General features: G+C 43.9%; 1 protein-coding gene across 1 annotated transcript in view; it reads left to right on the top strand.

Moving 5' to 3' along the window:
* The window catches only part of cdk14 (cyclin dependent kinase 14), a 223,986-nt gene that overhangs the window by 150,137 nt on the left and 51,527 nt on the right, over positions 1-22,322 (top strand). Inside the window, exons 13-14 of the mRNA XM_083990071.1 lie at positions 5,109-5,248; positions 10,609-10,765. Of these exons, the coding sequence (XP_083846197.1) occupies positions 5,109-5,248; positions 10,609-10,724 (256 nt within the window). The 3' untranslated portion in view covers positions 10,725-10,765. The remainder of the gene's footprint in view (positions 1-5,108; positions 5,249-10,608; positions 10,766-22,322) is intronic.

Below are 22,322 nucleotides of genomic sequence, written 5' to 3'. Positions count from 1 at the left end.
GCAGCCGCTCCACACCTTCAGGAGATATGATCGATCTGGCTGCAGATGTTGCTCCCAGATGTGCTCTTATTCTTTCAGGCTAGTTGACAGCAATAGCAGTAAGGAATGTGAACACACCGTGCATCAGCAGCTTTCAAAGGCCAACATGCTCATACTCATGGGGATACCTGACTCAATATTAATGCTGTCCCTACAGCTTTCCCCCAGTGCTGTCATCAGAACAATGACTATTAAATATACTAAGCACAATCATGCTCCCCAGAGGATGACCCTTTTATTTGTGATATCCTTTAATCACATACATCCTGCAAACTAAAGAGACAGTAAGTGCAGCTTTAACCTACTTTTTTATCCTGAGATGTTTAGTTCTGCTGGTCTGCTGTTGAGCTTTGAGCACAACCTCTTGCAGAGCATGCTGGGCCTTGTGGCATCAAAACCTTCTGAGATATTGAGTTTGATTGAAATTTAAAATAGCAGTTTCTTAATGTAATTCATTCTGTATAAATGTTATGGAGCTTTGAGGATATAAGAGACGAACGTTCAAGACAAGCCAATGCACTTTGCTCATTATCAGGACTGAGATGCCCTTAAGCAACATCCTGTGGAGCGCTTCATTGGTTTACAGATGAGGTGCTGTGGTTGAAATCAGCACCTCCCTGCTTAAATAAACATTCAGACAGTTGACAACCGTGTCCCACTCACATTTGGGTAACACTTTACTTGAATAGGTATTCATAAGATACGTACATCATAAGAGACATAACAGCTGTCATAAACATCAATGAACACTTATGACAGCTGTGGTTAAGTGTCATTCGGTAAGTTATGTCACTTTTAATGCAAAGTTGACATTGTTTGAGATGTTTTTGTTCTGACAACTTGACATAAAGACAATTTAAACTGTCATAGCAGACCTAATTGCCAAACTTTAAAAATTATGTCAAGTTCTCATAACAAGGACATCTCAAACAATGTCAACTTTGCATCAAAAGTGACATAACTTACAGAATGACACTTAACGACAGCTGTCATAAGTATTCATTGATGTTTATGACAGCTGTTATGTCATGGTTATGACAGTGTTATGTCAAGTAAAGTGTTATCCACATTTGTAACACTGGTAATAACTAGAAAGAACTTCACCAAAGGAGAACAAAGAATAATCTGACCTGCAGTGTCTTAGGTTAAAGGGATATTTCAACATTTTGGCAAATTCGCCTATTGCCTATTGTGCGTGGTATTTCCACCTTTCCCTCATCAAACTCATCAAATACACAATCCAACAACTCCAAAAGGCTCTGGTGGACAAGTTGTGACCTGCACATTCACCACGCTATGAGATAATAACACAACGTTACCAGACAGAGTTGTTTTAGAGGCAAATGCGTAGCCGGAACTACATTCCAGACGCGGCTGTTGGGTGGAGTGACTTCAAAAGCGCAAGTAGTTCTGAGTATTTGCTTCATGTGTCGTAATGTTACATAATTATGTTATTATTATATATATTATCTCATATCGTGGTGAATGTGCAGGTCACAACTTGTCGACCAGAGTGTTTTGGAGTTGTTGGATTGTGTATTTAGTTTGATGAGGGAAACGTGGAAATATCGTGCAAAAGAATAGTTTGCAACGACAATTAAAGGTAATGAACCTACTGCTATGACTATATGGATTATGGCAATGGGAGAATTTGCCAAAATTTTGAAATATCCCTTTAAACATGTCTGTTAATAGACCCTCTCTCCTAAAGTGAAACTAACCTGCAATAGCAGGTTCATTATGTATCAGATATGTTGTTGATTTTAGCATTGGACGTGTCACGGCCCCACTGTGCTGGACACCATTCTGACACTCCGCTTAGACTGAGTGATAATGAAGGTGTTTATAGACTATGTTAGTTTTACTTTCTGTAAAATATCCACCGTAATGACAGGAGGAGTCAACTGCTTTATAACTGTGAGGAAATGCCACAGCAAAGGTCAGAGTGACAGACAGGTCTGGTCTGGTTTAACACTTCAGACACACGTTTTTTCAGAGTTAAGGTTTCAACTGTGGATGATGTGATGATCTTATGTTGTGGACTGTCTTTGTCATATGGTCTACTTCCCATATGAACCAGACAGACTGTGTCAGTGAAAGTTTCTATATTTAGAGATGTGTAATGTTAGAGTTACACAACCATGTCAGTCTGGATCAGAAAAGTCCTCTGTCCATACAGATTCATTCAAAACACATGTCAAATAACACACATCACAAAGTTCACAGGCCCATGGCTTAAGTGAAAGAGAACTGGGTACTGAACATAGATCCTCCTGGTCAAATGTGAAACTTGTTCAGTCAGATTTTTACTCCAGTTTAAAGCAGAAGTAAGCCATCCGGTGGTTTTGGCTAACTTCCTGTCAGCAGATGGAGTTAGCAGTCCCCGCCCTCGTCCCTACGTCACCACATTCACGCGCATCCCTTGGCTGCACACACAGAGAGGACCGCCCCTTTATGCCGTTCTCTCTCCTCATTGGATAAAGGTTGTAGGATACAAGGAAAGTTTTCTCCTGGGCTTACAGCAGAGCAGAGTGACTGACAGACCCGTGTTTCAGACCAAACACTCTATAGAAGTGATTGCTGTCGGAAGATATAACTATTTAAGACTTATATTAACACAAATATTCTGCTCACTTCTGCTTTAAGTAATCCGAAATACATTATCTCCATCTACACTTGTATTGTTCCAGATTTACAGACAATCGATTCAACAAGACAACAGCCACCGATCAGTTGTTCATGTGGAAGTAAACAGAGATTTAATACATTAACAGACACTGGAGGAGCTGGCTCTGATTGGTTTTTCTCCTGTGATGAACAGTAGATCACACTTCTAGATAATTCATTCCTCTGACTAAAAGCCAAAGTAACAACTACTTCAGTATAGAAATATTGTGGAGTCAGAGTTTGAAGTTCTCCAAATCAATGGTGCTCAAGTAAAGCAGAGATACTAGAAAAATATACTGAAATACTTTTCTCAAGCAAATGACTACTTGTGCCTTCCCCTGCATGTGGCCATTCACATCCACTGTGTCATTTTTAATGGTCTTTATTTTTGAGGAAAGGATGGGAAAAGAGACGCGTTTAAAATGAAAAAGTGTTTGGTGTAGTGTGGAGATGTAGCCACAGTCCACCTGCCAAATGAGACCTGACCCCAGGTCAGGTAAGCAGGACAGGCTGGTTATCACTGAGTGAACTCAGCACAAGTCAGACCTTCCCTTTAGATTCTTTGATGCTGTGCAGTGTGACTCTAGAGAAGAGTCAAAGTACTGAACCCTTCACTCAAACGCTCTATAATCAGCTCCATTCTGATAACAATCTCTCACCAGCATTTTGTTTCCGCAAAGTTAAAGGCGCCCTTTTGAAAAAATAGCTTCACACAACATTGCATCACGTGCTTCAACGTAAAGATACTGCGTTAGCATCGGCCTTCAGGAACATATGAACGGGACCGTAATCTGGGAGGTCTTAACACTCAGTAAGGTTTCATAGTTTGCCTTTAAACTCGGCCGTGGAGCTGCACACACTGCTCCTGTTGGGTGAGGCGAGGTGAGGCGAGAGGCCCTGATGGACTTCATTAACTTTATCTCTGCCTCTCTGCTGAGTGGCATTGATGAGCAGAGCAGAGATTTATCCTCCCCCTGTCTCTCTGCCGATAAGTCGAGTTGAGATCCCTATTGAGAGCCATGGGAGAGTCTGTCAGAGAGTTCAGCCATGAGAAGCCTGCAGAACATGAGAAGCAGTCAGAGCCAGCGGGCCCAGCTCAATAACATCATGTTTATTTAATGCACCGAGTCCTTAATTACTGAAGGAATTGCTCTTCATTTGTTTTCAGTCTTTTCTTCCTCCTTGGAGCTGTGAGGTGGGACTGGTTCAGGAGTTCACACACTCCCACAACCACAGCACTCAGATACACATTAACACACTACTTGCTGTCTTTGCTTTTGCTTTGAAGGGGACATATTATGGAAATATCACTTTTTGAAGGCTCTTTAACATATATTTAGGTGTTTGTCTTGTCTTCCGGCCCCCAAAATGTGAGAATTGACAGAAAATCTGTAATTTTCAGACTCCCTAGGTTGAAATCCATGTGGTTTTACGAGCTGTTCCCTCAGTTGTCTTCCAGTGATGTAACTAGTCTTCAAATTTGCATAGAACCACCCCTACTTGGTACCAGTAGAAGGGGGCGGGGCAAGCAGCGGTTCATTTGCATTTAAAGGGACAGACACTGAAAGCAGCCGTTGTGAACAGGGCTGTTTAGAGAGGATGAAAAGAGCTGTGATGTTTGATCCTTGGAGGGTTTTGACCAAAGCATGTCACAGACATGTCTTTAAAGGGATAGTTCACCCAAAATTGAAATTTCTCTCACTCATTATCTACTCCCCCTCATGTGGACTAAGGGCTGGGAGAAGTTTCAGAGTCCTCCGTGGCTTCTCTGAGTTACAGGGGGTCTCGGCGTAGCAGTGCATGTCCATATAACGGTTGCAAATGGATACCAACTGTCTTCGTAACAAAAAGACACATCAAAAAACATCCAAATACCTCCATGCTGCTCGTATGTAATGTCCGTCTTGTATTGAAGCCCCGAAATGCGAAATTGTCCCGAAAAAAATGAAATAAGTCTATATTTCAAGCTTGTTTTGTAGCGGAAGCTTCTCGAAGCTCCTCTTCCCAGTTCGTCAAATTTGGACGAACTGGGAAGAGGACAGACCCTGGTTCGTCCAAATTTGACGAACCGAGAAGAGAAGCTTCCGCTACAAACAAGCTTGAACTATCTATGGGTGAACTATCCCTTTAAGACACCTGGGAACTATTTTAATTTGTGGAAAAGTGGAAGAATATGTCTCCTTTAATGCATCTCTCACAGTGACCCAGTGTGTGTGTAGGTGTAAGTGTGTGTGCTGCATCCTCTTCAGTCAGCAAACCTTGAATATAATTAAACAGCTTGTTTTCTGTTGTTGTCAGCAGCTCTGAGTCGGATCTCGGAGGGATGAGTGAACGTGTTCCGTATCTCTGTGTGCACTGTGGTCAAGTGTATCTGATGGACTGTGTGTGTGTGTGTGTGACAGGCTGGGCTACGTGGATCATGCTGAGGAGCTGGCCTCCAGGTTCCTCCAGTGCTTCCCAAAGAACCGGCTGTCGGCCCAGGCAGCGCTGAACCATGAATACTTCAGCAACCTTCCTCCACGGCTCTGGGAGCTGCAGGACAGTAAGTACCCCAACACACACACACACACACCACCACGGCTCTTAACACCACCCGCCAGGGCTGTCAGGGTGAATACAGAAAATATGTGCAGGCATTTTTACAATACAGCAAGTCAAGACCTTCTCTTATAAGGTAGAGGGTGGGCGGCCAGAGATGTCACTGCATGTCACACATCAAGAAATGTTTCAATGTAAGACTGTTCCTCATTTATTTCTGATGTTTATTGTTTATTGATGTACAATTCTTTATTTTATTTTCATTAAGTTTTATTCTATATATACGTATGAAGTTTATTTTTGTTTTGTTTGAGTCTTTATGCTTTGCCAACAGAGTCTTTGTGACATTCATGACAATAAAGCAACATTGAATTAAAGAGAGAGAGAAACAGGATCATAAAGGTGGTCGGTGGTTTTCAGTTGCACGTCCATACACTGCAACTATGGAGGTGGGAGAACCTGTGGAGAGTAACAGGACAGACAGAAAGACAGAAAGACAGAAAGAAAGAAAGAAAGAAAGAAAGAAAGAAAGAAAGAAAGAAAGAAAGAAAGAAAGAAAGAAAGAAAGAAAGAAAGAAAGGGTGTGGGTGTAGCTGGGAAGGAGATAGAGAATGAGGGAGGGAGAGAGGGAGGCGTACAGCCTGGACCTCATGTGCTGGAGGGGAAAACTGGTTAAAATGATGCAATGATTTTCCAAGTTTGCAGTAATCCTGTGGAGCCACTTTCCAAGAGATCACTAGTCACTGTAGTCTGATGCTGCTGCATGGCAATGCATGGATTTAAAAGACTGAAGTCCAGTTGATTCACAGGGCAAACATCATACTGTATGAGGTGAAGTGTGCAGTGATACACTTTGGTCATGATGACACCACCAGTACGTTTACATGACGTTTGAAAAAAACAAATTATTGCCTTAATCCGACTATAACTGGACAACTGAAGTGCATGTGAACACCTTAGTCCGACTAAAATCGGAGTTGGAGAACTCTGATTAAGACACCCAGATAATGCGATTGGAATTCGATTTTCTCCGTCATATACATCTTAGTCGGACTGAAGCTGGACAATGCATGAGCGCTGCTCCACAACAGTAGAGACGGCACCAAGTGGAGCACAAATATCCCGCTTACTTCTGCTTTAATGTTTAACATTTGCACTGCAATTAGTCACCTAATTTGTCATCTGACAACTGACACTGACATCTATGTAAATTACAAACGACCCACTCTAATGGAAATGAGCTTCAGTCCAGTAGATGTCTCTCTTTTTGTCATCTGCTCAGTCATCAGTCAGTTTGTGAAGAACAAGAAGACACAGCATTTATTCAGTCTGAGGAGAAAGGCCACCTCGGCCAGCTTGTCTGCAGCTTTTCAGAAAAACTTACTGTGCACTTTGTAACATTTTCTTTCTTAATAAAGTTTGGTGATGAAAAAAAAAATCAATTCAGCAGAAAAATAGAAGCAGTTTTCAGAAGATTTGGGTAATCTTACCCTCTAATTACATTGTATTAAGAGTCAAAACTATAGCTACACATATTTTGCTTTCTTATAATGATAGAGTTAACTTGACAGCCAGAGGCCTCTTTCCCTCCCTCCCTCCCTCCCTCCCTCCTTTGTGTTTCATTTTCTTCCTGAGCTCCCTCAGCTCCTCTGGATCTTCCAGTATCCTCCTCCTCTCTGTCTCTCTCAGTGACCTGGGGTTGTTTTTGTTCATGCCAGAGAAAGCCTGTCTTATTATGCGGATGCCGCTGGGACGGTGAGCCCGGCCGGACCTCTGCTGGCCGCCGCCGCCGCACGCTCGGTTTGATTCTCTCCCTCTCTTCCTGACTCCTTGTTTGCCCAGAACAACAACAACACACACTGAGGCTTTTTTCTTTAAACACAGCACCTCAGAAACACACAACATCTTCAGTGGCAGAGGCTGGTGCACTGTGGGGGCGTTCACACACAACTTTCCACTTGGCTGTATTACAGGTTATATTTCAATTAATCCTACAGAACTGGGTTATTGCATGGAATTATGTCAGAGATGACTGCGTATCCATATTATTTGACAGGCTACACATACATACACTACCAATCCCTTAAGCCCTTATTCATTAGTGGAGTGAGGATCCTGCTCAGCAGACCTGAGCCGCTGCCTCTGACATGATGCTCATTTTAATGGGAGAGTTCCATTTTTAATTCCCCCCGATTAGGATTTTTCAGCATTATTAATCCTGTTATCAGCAGCCAGCAGGTTGTCATGTTGGAAAGCGGCGGTCACTGACAGAGAGAGAGAGAGGGAGAAGAGAGAGATGGCTCATTTTGATTCTTGTCATGCTTGCTCCCTTGCTCTCTCTCTCTCTCTGATTCTCTCTTCTCTGCATGCACATGTGACACAGGCAGAGCAACAGAACCACTGAGGGAAGTGAATTAAAACTGTTTCATAAAACGAGGACAAGAGTGAAGATATACAAAGTATCCATGTGTGTGTGTGGATTTGCAGATTGCACTTTTGTGGGAGGGAAGGATGTGTCAAAAAATTATGCAAATGAGAAAAGAACGTGAGATAAAGAAGTGGCTAATTACTCTGGCTGTATTTGGCTACAAGCGTGGCATAGTAATCAGGAGCCACAGGGAGCGGCCCAGCCCCCCCCCCCCACAGCCAAGTCATAGATAAACAGGCCTCCAATATCAAGCATCTATAAACTGATGAAGCATATACATCCATGTTATCCCTGCTGGGATGACCAGTGTGCATGTACAGCCCACTGTGAGCTCTAATGCCATGTGCATGATGGATTTATCCCAGACAATACCCAGACAGATTACCCAGCAACAATGAGTGAATTACTGAGACAATGGAGCTCTGAGGCTGCTGCTGCTGCTGCTGCTGCTGCTGCTGCTGCTGCTGCTGCTGCTCTGTGGATTGGATTGTGACAATTTTAATTTGATTTCAGTGAGAGAGAAAGAGAGAGAGTGTGAGTGTGTGTGTGTGGCGGTGCGAGAAGTCGGAGCAAATGCCTCATAAAAAAGAAAAAAAGCTGGACTCTGAAAGATTTTAATGTGTGTGGAAGTGAAACAAAAGAATGTGTTGAGACGGAGCGGCCGTTCTCCACTGCTCTGAGACCAGCTAGGGCCAGCTCTGCTCTAAACAGGGCCAGTGTCAATCTGTTTGCTACATTAACAGTATATTTTTTAATCCCACTTTGTTTCCCCTAGTGTAAAACAAAGCATCAATGAGCCGTAGAGCTGTGAGTTGGGAGGAGCCTCTAGTTCTGGAAGTTACCAGCTCATATTTCTCTTCTAACAAGAACTTTGTGGTTCATTGTCATAAAACAAAGGAATTCAATGGTGGACTTGTGCTGTAGGCTGGAGCTCTAATAGTTGTATCTAGGGTTGCAAAGGGGTGGAGAATTTCCGGAAAATTTCCAGAAACTTTCCATGGGAAGTTAAGCTGGGGAATTTTGGAAATATTCCAAATTGGAAAGTTTCCATGGGAATTTATGGGAATTGTGGAAATGTATGGGAATTATTGGGAATTTTTGGGAATTAACTGGAAATTGGGGGTAATTAATTTAGACAAACTGGATCATATCCAAACATAAATGTAAATATTTTGTTTTGTCATACGCAGACATCCATGCAAAATAATATAATTTAAAAACATGACATTTCAACAGATTTGTTTTGTGAGTAGAACTTTATCAAGTTTTAATTTTTGTATGAACAATCAGTTATTTTACTGAACCACAAAAACATGTTGAGTAAAATTTTACTTTTTTTTATTTGTTTGTTTATTCCCATTAATTCCCATATATTCCCGTTAATTCCCATATATTCCCATTAATTCCCATGGAAAGTTTCCAACTTTGAAAATTCCCGGAATTTGTATCACATACTATAGCAAAGAGACACACAAACGTTATACAAGTAGATTCACTGTCACAAACATTTTCCCAGCATTTCATAGTTTCCATCCATCCATCCATCCATCGGTGAAACAGGTATTGTGAGAGCTCATCCAAAGGGAAGCTGTGGAGGAGAACATGTCACAGTGTGGCCACTCAGAAACAAGCATGGCCTTCAGGAAGCAGCTGTTCTCTGATAGAAGTGACAGGAGAGCTGACCATGAAACAGAGTGCTTTCAGTTGATTCTTACAGTTAAAGACATTTTCTCAATTCACATCAAATCCAGCCGTCCAGCATCTGTCAGACTCTGCACTGATTTAAAACATTATCAGATTGTCCACTCGTCCTGGAAAACCTGGAAAATTATTGATCAATTTTCAAGTCATGGAAAACACATGGAAAATTAGAAGAAAAAAAAGTCAAATGTCCTAGAAAAGCTTGAGCTGTCCTGGAAAATGATTTATCACATCATGACATCAGCTAGCAGAGCTCTGGTTTTCTGTTCTTCAGACCTCAATAAGGATTTATTTTCCAAAGAAATACCTAAGAAGAAAATGAGTGACTTTAAAGCAGAAGTAAGCAGAATGTTTGTGTTAATATAAGTCTTAAATAGTTCTATCTTCCGACAGCAATCACTTCTATAGAGTGTTTGGTCTGAAACACGGGTCAGTCAGTCACTCTGCTCTGCTGTAAGCCCAGGAGAAAACTTTCCTTGTATCCTACAACCTTTATCCAATGAGGAGAGAGAACGGCATAAAGGGGCGGTCCTCTCTGTGTGTGCAGCCAAGGGGACGAGGGCGGGGGCTGCTAACTCCATCTGCTGACAAGAAGTTAGCCAAAACCACCGGATCACTTACTTCTGCTTTAAGTTGATGATGTGTGTTTCCAGTATTGGACGGCGAGCGTGAAGGGGACGGATAGAGGAGCAGCAGACAGCTGGAGTGGACATGGTTTAATAACAAAAGCAACATGTTTACGTTGTTCTGTGATAAATTAGTCGTAATTTCTAAGCATGTCAGAGATTATTTCATAGATGAGTCAGAGCCATAGACTGCACATCTTGAAATCAGACTTCTGGAGGTGAGAGAGGAATAAACATAGAAACAAACTGGTTAAATGTACAAAATAAGGTACAACTGTGGAAAAGAACTCTTCTCCAAAGCATGAATAGGACGGGGGATGTATTGGTGTATGGGGTGATAACATGTGATGTCTGTCAGACTGGAGCAGCTGAAAATGAGTGGAAATTATGGTTGTGTTAGTTTAGAAATCTCTTAATATTCTAAAAAACCAAATGAGCTCAGATCTCTTTAAAGAAAACTACTCCTTATGATGCAAATATAAATCTCAAAGTCTCTCTCTCTCACTCCAAATAAATATTTTGGTGTTAACTCTTTAAGAAGAGGAAATGCTCTCCCCTCCTCTAACCTGCCGGCGTCCTGTCCCCCTGTCCTGTCCTGTCCCCCTGCAGTGTCTTCTATCTTCACCGTACCAAATGTCAAGCTGCAGACGGAGAGCGGCGACAGCATACAGGTGTGCGCGCGGCGGAACAGCCACGGGAAGGCTTCGTCTGGCAGCAAACACTGACCTGAGGACAGCATCCTGACCTGCACACAACTGCCTGACAGGTACGTGCACGCATTAGCATGCCAGAGGCAGACGCACACACACACACACACACACACATGAGGACAAACTGGAATACACTCAGGTGAAGCTGTAATGATGTGAAACTTTGAAGCTGTGTTATGTGAACATGGCTGGGATGTTGGATGTGCTACTTACTTCCCCATTAGGAGCTCAGTGTCTCTACCTGAGCCACCACACAGCTCCTTTGTTCCAACCATCTGATACGACCCACTTTCTCATGAAATAGTTGACCTTGGTCGTCATGGTTACAATGAAAAAACATGTGAACGACGGCGTTCTGAAGCCTCCTCACCGTGGTTACTATAGTAAAGGTCACTGCTGGGCTAGGTTTTTAGGGAAAGATTGTAGTTTGTGTTCAAATAAGTTCTCCCCCTCAAAATTAGAAGATCTTTGTTGTCGTGGTTACATCATAAATAATATGGTCAACTTTGTGAAAAGATCGCGGATAAAAGGAATGAGATAAACTGCTTTCACGTGGGGAATCAAACCCTCGTCCATCCTCGTAAAACCACGTCACGGACGTGTCTCCCTGGTTACGTCATGCTTTTCCAGGACCACTAGGTGTCACCTAGCAACAAATTGTAACAAGGGGACAGCTGAGAAGGTGCACTCCTGTACTTGTTATATTTTGCAGATGATCCATGAACTCATCTGCTGAGTCAATTATTTCAACATCATTGTTTTCCCCAATAAGAATGATGGACTTTGTTGTTAAATGTTGCACAACCTGTGTTACTAGCTTAGCCTTTTGTTAAGAGCTGCAACAATTAATCGATTAATTGTCAACTATTTTGATAATCAAATAATTGGTTTGAGTAGTTTTTTAAATGTGAATATTTCTGGTTTCTTTGTTCCTTTATGACAATACACTGAGTCTCTTGAGGACGTCATCTTGTGGTTTTAGAAACACTGATTGACATTTTTAAACATTTTATTGACCAAACAATCAATTAATCATTGAAATAATCAAATGAACTGATAATGAAAATAATCGCTAGTTGCAGCTCTACTTTTGTTTATCTGTAAGGTGTTGCTGGCCAACATGCTGATAACTTTCTAATACCTTAATACCGTGAAGAGAAGAAAGCAAAGCTCTCATATAAATGTTTGGAAACATGTCTGGCCAGTATGCTCAGAATGAACATATCTGACAGTTAGCTGCTGCCGCTCGCTGCCCGACACTTATCTGTGTCGCAGCGACCACCGCGCTCTTTCTTCTATAGTCCATGAGCCAAGACCCCAAAATTGGCCTCCCGCAATCGAACGGGTGGGCAATTTCTAGTTTGTTTTTTTGACTTGGTAGACATCTCTAGTGAACAGTTTGGCATGATAACCATTGCAAACAGGTAGCTTAGTGGTGGTTATCATGTGTTGAATAGGTGGACCGGTAGAGTGGAAACTTGAAAACTGTGTATAGTGCTTGTTCGGTATTATGCTGTTTGTTGACCACTCAGTGCCTAAATCACTTCAAGGATGTTTTTCCCTTTTATCAAGACCCTAGTGTAATAATAATAGACTCACCTCAGATATATGTGAATGAAAATGTGATAAAAATTAGAACATACACATGAAATAGCCAACGTTTTTAGAGTGTTTTACTTTTCATGCAATAACAAGAACAAACAAATATTTTTTTACACAATTAAAATCAACTGAAGAGCTTGCTCCTTCTGTCACAAATAATGTGGAGCATACTGCCAGTACAGTATTTAAAGTGTCCCTCTGTCAATGACCTACGCCTGGCCAACAGCCTGAACGAGTTCTACTGCCGCTTAGAAAGACAATGGAACAGACCTGATAGCCCCCACACCTCCAACCACCAGCCATCGATCAGCAACAGCTCCTCCAAACCTGGATCACCTACACCCAAGTGCCACCCTCCCCCACACCTCTCACACCTCTCTCCATCATAGAAATCAAATCAAATCAAATCAAAGAAGGAGGTGAAGAGACTGTTTAAACGGCTGAACCCATGCAAAGCTGCAGGCCCAAACTCTAGCCGTTTTCCTACTAACATCAGCGGGTCGACGCAGGTTTTTTAAATGCGGGTCGACCCGCTAACAATCGGCATTTGGCTCCTTTCCCATTGACCAAAATGAGCCGGGTCTGTCTGTCTAACCCCCGCATAAACCAGTCGCCCCGCTTTCATTCGCAGTGCAAGAAACACCGTGTCATGCCCCAGCCACCCGCCACGGAGGACAGCGAGTCTGCCGCGGCCGCCTTATGATGGACGTCCGCGGCACAACATGTCAGTTAAACAGACTGTCGCTTCTTTTTTTTCAATCTTTTTTGGTCAGTGTTCTTTGATCTTCAAATCCCAGTCTTGAATGCAAGCAGAGCTTTGTTTTGGTAGCCTACGTGAGACGCGACTGGTGCGATGATGTGGCATCACGTAACACCCAATGTCATCACATAAATTAGCGGGTTGAGGCGGGTCTGGTGTTCCCACTGCAAGCCGATCAGAACCGAGCCGATTGAAGGCGATTTTAACCCGCGTCGCTTGCCGAGTCATTTGACGCAGGTCGACGGGGGGGCATACATCAGTCCGACTGAAAAGTCCAACAGCTCATTTCTCCGACTACCCATTCTACAGTGTTAAGGTTAGGTTTAGGGTAAGGTTGAGGGTTAGGGCTACTTAAGTCGGAGAAATGGGAGGTCGGACTAATGAACTCAAAAATAAAGAAATGTATGGTCGGAGAAATGGGTAGTCAGACAGACGTCCCGGGTTGACGCGGGTCGGTGCGTTTGTGGGTTTAAACAGGTTTTTTGGCCAGTGGGAAAGGGGTATAAGTCTCCCCCTCCACCCTGAAGCACTGAGCCAATCAGCTGTCTTCGGTGTTCACACACATTTTTAACACCTCACTGGAGAACTGTCATGTGCCAGCTTGCTTCAAGGCCTCAGCCATTGTTCCAGTTCCCAAAAAGACAAGGCTCACAGGCCTTAATGACTACAGACCCGTTGCTCTGACTTCTGTGGTCATGAAGACTTTTGAGTGCCTCGTCTTGACCCACCTTAAGGACATTACAGTTCACCTACAGAGCTAACAGATTTGTAGATGATGCTGTAAACATGGCCCTCGACTAGCACCTGGACTTCCCAGGATCCTACGCCAGGATACAGTTTGTGGACTTCAGCTCTGCCTTCAATACGATCATCCCAGCTCTGCTCCGTGACAAGCTCTCCCAGCTTAATGTGCCTGACTCCATGTGCAGGTGGATTACGGACTTCCTGACTGACAGACGTAGTAGTTCATGAGGCTGGGGAAGCATGTCTCTGACACCCGGACCATCAGCACTGGATCCCCCCAAGGTTGCGTCCTTTCTCCTCTGCTGTTCTCCCTGTACACCAACAGCTGCCCATCTGGACACCAGTCTGTCAAGCTCCTGAAATTTGCTGACACCACCCTCATCGGCCTCATCTCTGATGGGGACGAGTCGGCCTACAGCAGCGAGACGGACCCTCTGGTGTCATGGTGCAGCATGAACAACCTGGAGCTGAACGCTCTGAAGACAGTGGAGATGATAGTGGACTTCAGAAAGGACCAAGCTGCCCTCCCCCCTGTCATCCTCTGTGACTCTACAGCGACCCTGGTTGAGTCCTTCTTCTTCCTGGGCACCACCATCTCCCAGGAGCTCCAATGGGAGCAGAACATCAGCTCCCTCACCAAGAAGCCTCAGCAGAGGATAGGCTATACTTCCTGCTGCAGCTGAAGAAGTTTCACCTCCCTGTGAAGATGCTGGTGAACTTCTACACTGCCACCACTGAATCCATCCTCACATCCTCCATGTCAGTCTGGTGTGCTGCAGCTACAGCCAGAGACAAGGCCAAACTGCAGCATGTCATTCACTCTGCCCAGAGGGTGATCGGCTGCAGCCTCCCATCTCTTCAAGAGCTGTACATCTCCAGGACCAGAGCCAGAATAGCTGCTGACCCCTCTTACCCTGGACACAAACTCTTCCAGCCCCTCCCCTCTGGCAAAAGACTCCGGTCCATCCGGACCAGGACCTCACGCCACAAGAACAGTTTCTTCCTCTCTGCAGTCAGCCTAATGAACAATGCCCCAGTTCCCCCTAAATAACCCTAAACCTATGGATGTAATATGCTATAATGTTAATGTCATCTTTACTCACTACATCTTAGCCTTCTTAACCTTGGATGTATATATAAACCATTAAAAATGTTCCCTGTATAATGTGATTTCACAAGAGTCCTCTGCTACTTCCTGCTAACAGCAGTATTAAAGCCGATTTTCCCCCTCGCTCCCTCATGCACCCAGTGGAATTAGCGCCAACTAGTGGTGCAAACAAATATTATCTGCAGGGCCTTTCTGCAACTGCAAAGGCGCTCTAAATCATCAGTAGTGGCACACAAATTATGAAATGTGCAACATCGGAGAATGGCCATAATTGGTGTATATGGCATTTTTATGGTCAAAATAGTGAATGCATGATAAATATTGTTAAGCTACTCTTGTGCGAAGGTTATCATACCAATTAATAATCTGGACATATATAGGAATAATAAAATAGCAACAAGAATTTGCCCACCCTTTCGATTGCGATTGGTGGTCTGGCTCATGGACTATCTAAGGCTGACACCATGAGATCTGTGCTCTCTGCAGTGAAGCGGAGAATGCAATAATAGATGGAGGAATGGCTTTAAGTGGGTGAGGAGGGTGTCCTATTCATTAGACTCTGGGGTCTCTTTCAGCGCTCACATAAAGCGCCACTATTTGCATGTAATAAGAGGTGCAGAGGCCAGGCGTGGGGACAATGGCCAGTCTAATGATAGACTGTGGGGATTGTGAGGGCCAGCACAGGGCCACGGCACAGTGCCGCCGAGCAGATTAGATCTGCAATTACTGACAGGTGCAGGGACACAGCAGACACATCAACTCCTCAACTGGAGATCTACAACTCCAGCTTTGCTATCGCTTCATGCCCTGATGTTTCAAAGTCTACATGGATGTTGCTGAATGCCCTGTATTTATGATGCGTGTGTGTGTGTGTGTGTGTGTGTGTGTGTGTGTGTGTGTGTGTGTGTGTGTGTGTGTGTGTGTGTGTGTGTGTGTGTGTGTGTGTGTGTGTGTGTGTGTGTGTGTGTGTGTGTGTGTGTGTGTGTGTGTGTGTGGTGGAAGTCACCCCACTGAGAGAGCTGTGTCCTCTCAGCTGCTGCATTTACATTGAAATCAGCCTCTTTGTCCAGAGCCTGAAGCCTGACAGGCTGGGAGAGCCTCACTGATATCACACTAATCCCTGTGCACACAGCCACATTAACACACTGACAAATTACACCAACACACACACACACACACACACACACACATGGCCATTTAAAATACAATCTCACAAATGTAACTCATGCACATGTTTAAACAGGGTTTCTCACCAGGTGTGTTTGGGGAAATGAGGCACAATAGTCCAGCCTGAACACAGTCTCTGTACATTTGTTATTACGGTATTTATTTGTTACTTAACTTATATGTTTTTTATGTGAGTGTAACAGTGTTTTGTACACTGTTACACAGGCAACACTGTGTAGTAGAGACAGTTTAGGTTAAACATTGAAAACGGGGCTAATCCACTGAGTTCATGTTGCACATGAAAGATTTCCTGTCTATAGCACAATGAAGCTCCAAAGGATTCTTGAATTCCCATAATGCTGCTCTTTCATTAACCCCCCCTCCTCCCCCTCCCCCACCCCCACCCCCACCACTTCTTTAAAACCTGCTCGTTTCTGTTGAAATCATTAAGGCTGAAGCCCAGGCCGATGACATCACCACTCCTGCCAGACCTACGGGAGACATTATACGACGGTTCTCACAGCTTTGACTCACGGTTCGAGTCAGTGTTGACTTTTAAATGTTTCAAGCAGCTGGAAGTGAGACTTTATACTGTATAAATGTGAATATAGTATCACAGTGTGGGTGGGGGGGCTGCTTGTATGAGTCTACAGAGAATTCTCAGCTGAACCTGCGGCTCCACTCTGCCCAGAGACACAGATTTACTACAGAGCTCCATCCTGTTCTCCTTCAGCTCTCTGACCTGCTGCACTTGCTCCATCTTTCTTTATTACTCTCTTACTATAAGTGAAAAAAAAACCCAGGCAAGCCAGAGTCCTTGTATGTGAAAACCTACTTGGTGTTAAAGGTATACATCAACATTTTTGGCAAATTTGCCTATTGCCAACTCGACAACAACTCTATGAATGAAAAAATAAATGTGCAGGTCACAACTTGTCCACCAGAGCGTTGTGGAGTTGTTGGATTGTGTATTTGATGAGTTTGATGAGGGAAACCAAGAAATCCCATGAGCCTCCGTAGTGTAGCTCTGAGCAGCTCACGGCTCTGCTCCGCCGTTCTAAAAACAGCTTGCACTGACAATTAAAGGTAACGAACCTACTGCTATGACTATAGGGATTATATTTATATACAGTATATTATATTATATTACATTTGCTAAAATGTTGAAATGCCCTTTAAACCTGATTCAGATTGAAATTCAGATTCAGTGTGGTTTCCTCTCCATCATGTGTTGCAGCAGCGTGTCAGTCCCAGACTAAATCTAAATGAAGAGTCTCTCTCCGTCTGCCCATCACTCCTTATTTTCTGCGTGTCTCATCGAGCACACCATGACCACTTACTGAAATGCAGCCTGTGGTTAAGTTACTTCTACTACTGAGGAAACCAGAAATATTGTTGCTATGGTTACCTGCCACTCAGTATAACTGCTGTAGCATTTTGGAAAAAAAAAAGTGGTCAGACCGTGTTTGAGGTTTTGCAAAATACATGATTTTAAACAAGTCCTTTAGAAACAAGTGTTTCCATTTAGCTTCCATGTAACAGCGCTCGTATCAGTGCACGGGTGATGGTGTTATGAGCGCCACACAAAGAAGGACCATGCATTATTGAAATAATATTTAACTGAACATGTATAATCCTGTTCCTAAAGCAGTGTTTTTCTAAAAATCAGAGGTAGAAGAGGTGAGGAGAAGGGAAACGGGGGGAGGGGGTGGAGAGGGAGGGAATAAAGGAGTTTCTTTTTGTTGAGGCAGCGTTGTATTATTTATAGGAGGTGGTGGAGGCAGGCCGCTTCAGACAGAGCGCAGCAAAAGAAGGCGAGCAGCCCCTTTCTCTTTTGTGGGTCTATTCCCAGTGGGCAGGCTTTGTGCTGGCTGGATGGCTGCCTTTGAGGAAACCCAGGCAGCTATTGAGCCCAGAGTGAAGGCCGGGCCTGACTCGCCCCGCACCGAGACACAGCAACACTACAGCACCACAATGTCTGTCAGCGCCGCGGCCAGGGAGGGAAAGAAAGAAAAGGACGCAGAGAGAGAGTGACAGAGGATGGGGGAAGAGTGGGAGTGTTTGAGTTTGGCAGAGAGGGAAGAAAGACAGAGTGTTTTGTGGCGAGAGAAGAGAAAAGCAGAATGAGTGGAGAGGGGGAAAAAATGCAGGCAGGGCTGGAGAAGAGAAGAAAGGCGGGGAAAGGGGGGGAGAAAAAAAAAGGCAGGTCTCCTTTACAGTACTGCAGCGCATTGATCTATGTTTATTCATGATTTTGCATTATTCACAAGATTAGCTGATGCAACTCGGTGCCGAGGGTAGGCAACGGCTCCGTCAATCCACTCAATGACCACACGGTTCAACTCCAGAGTCCCAACAACAAGTGGGAGACAGCTGCCCTGTCTCTGAGCCTCAACACACTCCACTCATACTCCAGGCTCAAGTGCATGAAGAATTGGACACAGTGTGCTCACAGTCAGAATACATAACAAAGCATAAAACATTGATTCAATCAGGGAGCAAAAAGCAACATGAAAGAGGTAAAATCAACAGCTCAGTGCCACAGTCCAAACAAGAATTTAGTCAGTTGTATTTTGAAAGCAAATCTGCGGAGGCTCAAAGCTGGGATGCAGATCTGGATGTCTGTGTAAAGATGTCCTGTGTGCTGCTCTTCATTAGATCACTGTCACCGTTGTAAAACATCAGTATCTTCAATCAGAAAAACAGCCAGTATCTCCACACAACACAGTCACAAATGAGTCACCTCTATCTGATTGTCCTCCATCATGTCCCCATAGACTCCCATGTTAAAATGTCCAACTTTACAGCAGAAGTTAACATGTTGACATGGGGGCGTTTGACTACAGTTCAGCTGGCCACAGTGGGTCAGTGGTTAACACTTTAGAACCCACTGGCCTGTGGGCCCCATTGCTTCTGCCTGTGGGTTTTAAAGGGATAGTTCAACATTTTGGCAAATTGGCCCATTGCCATATCCCTATAGTCATAGCAGTAGGTTCGTTGTAAAACAGCTTTCCGGCAAACAGTCTCTGTATTTCCCTCTAAAACAACTCTGTCTGGTAACGTTGTGTTATTATCTCATAGTGTGGTGAATGTACAGGTCACAACTTGTCCACCAGAGCGTTGTGGAGTTGTTGGATTGTGTATTTGATGAGTTTGATGAGGGAAACCAAGAAAGTCCATTAGTCTCCGTAGCGTAGCTCTGAGCAGCTCGCCGCTCTGCTCCGCCGTTCTAAAAATAGCTTGCACAGACAAATAAAGGTAACAAACCTACTGCTATGACTATAGGGATGATGGCAATGGGCCAACTTGCCAAAAATGTTGAACTATACCTTTAAATAGGACTCATGGCCACTAATTTGTGGCCACAATAGTTTATTTTAGTGTTTGGCTTTGGTAGATTTAGTTTAGTTTGGATGTTTGTTTATTTCAGAGCCAACCAGGTAAATGTGTCTTGGCCTTTGGTGTTGTGGGATATCTGTAGTTACACAACTGTACACAAATCCAACTTGGGGGTGACCTCATCACTTCCAGGTGAAAAGCAGCTGCTGTTATTTAGACATTTAGACCTTTTGGTTTTAAAGTCTAGGGACAGGTGAGTCATCCTGTTTTAATACCAACACATTATCAAGTTGTAAATCAGTTCCTCATTATTTCCTGATTCAAAGTAAACCCAAATGACCACTCATACAAACCCTATACTAGTGCTTTGTGACCAACAACATCTTTGATTGAGTTCTGGTTAACCTAAAATTAGAAAGTGAAACTGTTATTCAATCATTTTTGTTTTTATAGGAGTATAGAAAGAGTTTAAAGAGACCCTGAGGTTGCGTTTGGTTATAAAAGAGTCTCATATTAATGTGGATGAATCTACGTTACCACTTGTTAATGGGTCCATTTTCAATAAATATATCGTTTTGTCTTTATAGTTATTTTGTTATTATTATTTAGTGGTCGGCTCGTCCAGCATTTCCTAGTTTCGGTTTTGCGGACGCTGCCCGGCGGGTCATGGGAATAACGCCGCCGGATCGCTAGTTGGCATCGTTTATGGTCGGAACTACGACAGAATCTGATCGTCTTCCAACCTCCGACTTTCATTCTTGATAAATGAAAACATTATTAGGAAATGTTTTCGCTTTCGTCCATCTTGTGCCGGTCCAACAATTTCACCGTGCACGCGGAGGCTCATGGGAAATGTAGTGTGAAAACACTTTGCTTTCCAAAACTCCTCATAGTCCCTTTAATAATAATATTGTCTGTTATTTTTTTGCATGACAACAGGAGGTTGAGGACAGTCGATCCATGCACTTCCCTGAATAGAAAACTCAAAGACACTGTAGATGACAGTGAAGGAAAACCTGTTTAAATCTGATAGCAAATACCTTTTTGAATGTGAGAGTAAGTGTGTTTTGGGGCTGATGTCATGTGGTTGAGTGGCGTTGTGTGAGCGTGTGGCGTGTGTCACCTGGCCGGGCTTCACTCAGACCTGCAGCCTCTCTAGCGGAGCGTCTGTGCAGTCAGCCATCACAGGTGGGAGACAGGATACTCCAGCCCTGAAGCATCGCTGTGTCACTTTGTAGATAAGGGCTGCAGGCGGAGCTGGACGGTGGAGCCACGGCCGAGAGCTGCCAGCTATTTATCTGACTGCGCATACACACTCCTGCTAGCCTGATCCACAGGCACAGCTTCTGGAGGTAAAACGCAGGAAGGCTTCAGAGCTGTGCAGGTATTTCTCTTGAAAGTAAAAGCTCCATTTGTCCCCCGGTGTGCTCCTGCTCCAGTGTCTTTCTACTGTCCACAGCTTACAAAGCCAGGGCAGAAAAGATATTTTTTTGCCTCTGTAGCGTGAAGAAATAGATTTGTGCGGCCCACAAAACGACCTGTCAGAAAGTTTTTCCAGGTAGAGGACAAAGTGATTTAAAGTATATCCTTGCTGTAAGCCTGGGGGGGTGGGGGGGATAACCGGAGGCATAGCCTTGAGAAATGGAGAGCCTTCATCAAATCAACCGTTTCCACTCTCCCACTGACTGCTGCAGCTGTACGGCTGCACAGCCCAGCGGTGATGGCAGCTTTCATTTCATGTGGAGCGTTGTGCAGACAGGAGCTGGACTGTGTTTTTGTCCCTGTCCGTCCCCGTGTCCCCCTCTGTCTCACAGGCCCGTATGAAGCCTGGCTGTGCAGAGTGCAGCAGCTGCAGCTCAGTGTTGTGCAGAGGCTGTGGAGGCTTTTTTGTCTGTGAGGAGAGATATTTATGTTAAATGTGCATTTTTCAATATGAACTTTTTGTATGCTGTGTAGAGCGCAGATTAAAATGTGCTGCAGGGCTCCACGCTTTTCATCTTTACTCTTTATCATTCTCTCCTCACCCCTCTCCTGACTCATCATGCAGTATCTCTGTCATTTGCCAGCACTGAGCATCCTCCCACAGTCTGAAGGATCGTTTTGATATGGTTCATTTAAATGTAAAAATGCACGCAAGGTTTTCTATGTTTTGGAGCTCGGTGGACTGGACCAAAGCAGAGTGACTTTCAGTGGATGTGACCTCACAATTTACATGGTGTTCCTGTGTTGACTGTCAGTGTGAGGATTCAGACAAGGAGCAGAGGGAGGTAGTGGTGTTGATACAGTGTGATGATGAGCCTGACCACATTAGTTTGCACTGGTGTGGAATATAAAATCAACTTGCTAATGCTAATCATTGTGAAAACATGCAGTAGCTTCTCATATGAGATACAGTATAGGCCGACCATGTCGCCTGTCAAAGCTTTCATGTGTTACTATGGGAGAAGACATGGACAGGACACAGGGTTTATGGTCTACACTGGAGTTCACAATGGGCCTGAAAATTAAAACATCGATCCGGCCCGACCCGTGGGTGTTGAGGCCTGAAGCTCATGTGGACAGACTCATGAGCATTCATTCACAAAAAAAAAGCACCTGGCCTGATGCGTCATTATTGCGTTGTAATACAGGCGAATGGGGCGGAACATGTAGCTGAACTGACTTCTACGTTCTCCTGTTAGCAACAGTCCAGATTCAGTACATTTCACAATAAACAAAAGAGGGTAGAACCAGCAAAAGATGTGTTTTATTGGTTGATCTACATCAACACCTGCCCTTTGTTTTTGAAGGGGTAGAAACACAGGGTGAGGTGAGTTGGATTTGAGGCTTAAATGTAACCTCTGGGTAGCGTTATCAGGACCTTAGAAGAAGAAGATCTTTACGGGTTCCAGTA

The sequence above is a fragment of the Trachurus trachurus genome (genome assembly GCF_905171665.1).
Source record: "Trachurus trachurus genome assembly, chromosome: 16".
In the NCBI taxonomy this organism is placed as follows: domain Eukaryota; kingdom Metazoa; phylum Chordata; class Actinopteri; order Carangiformes; family Carangidae; genus Trachurus; species Trachurus trachurus.
The sequence above is the reverse complement of the archived record's forward strand: the minus strand, read 5'-3'. Positions and strand labels throughout refer to the sequence as shown.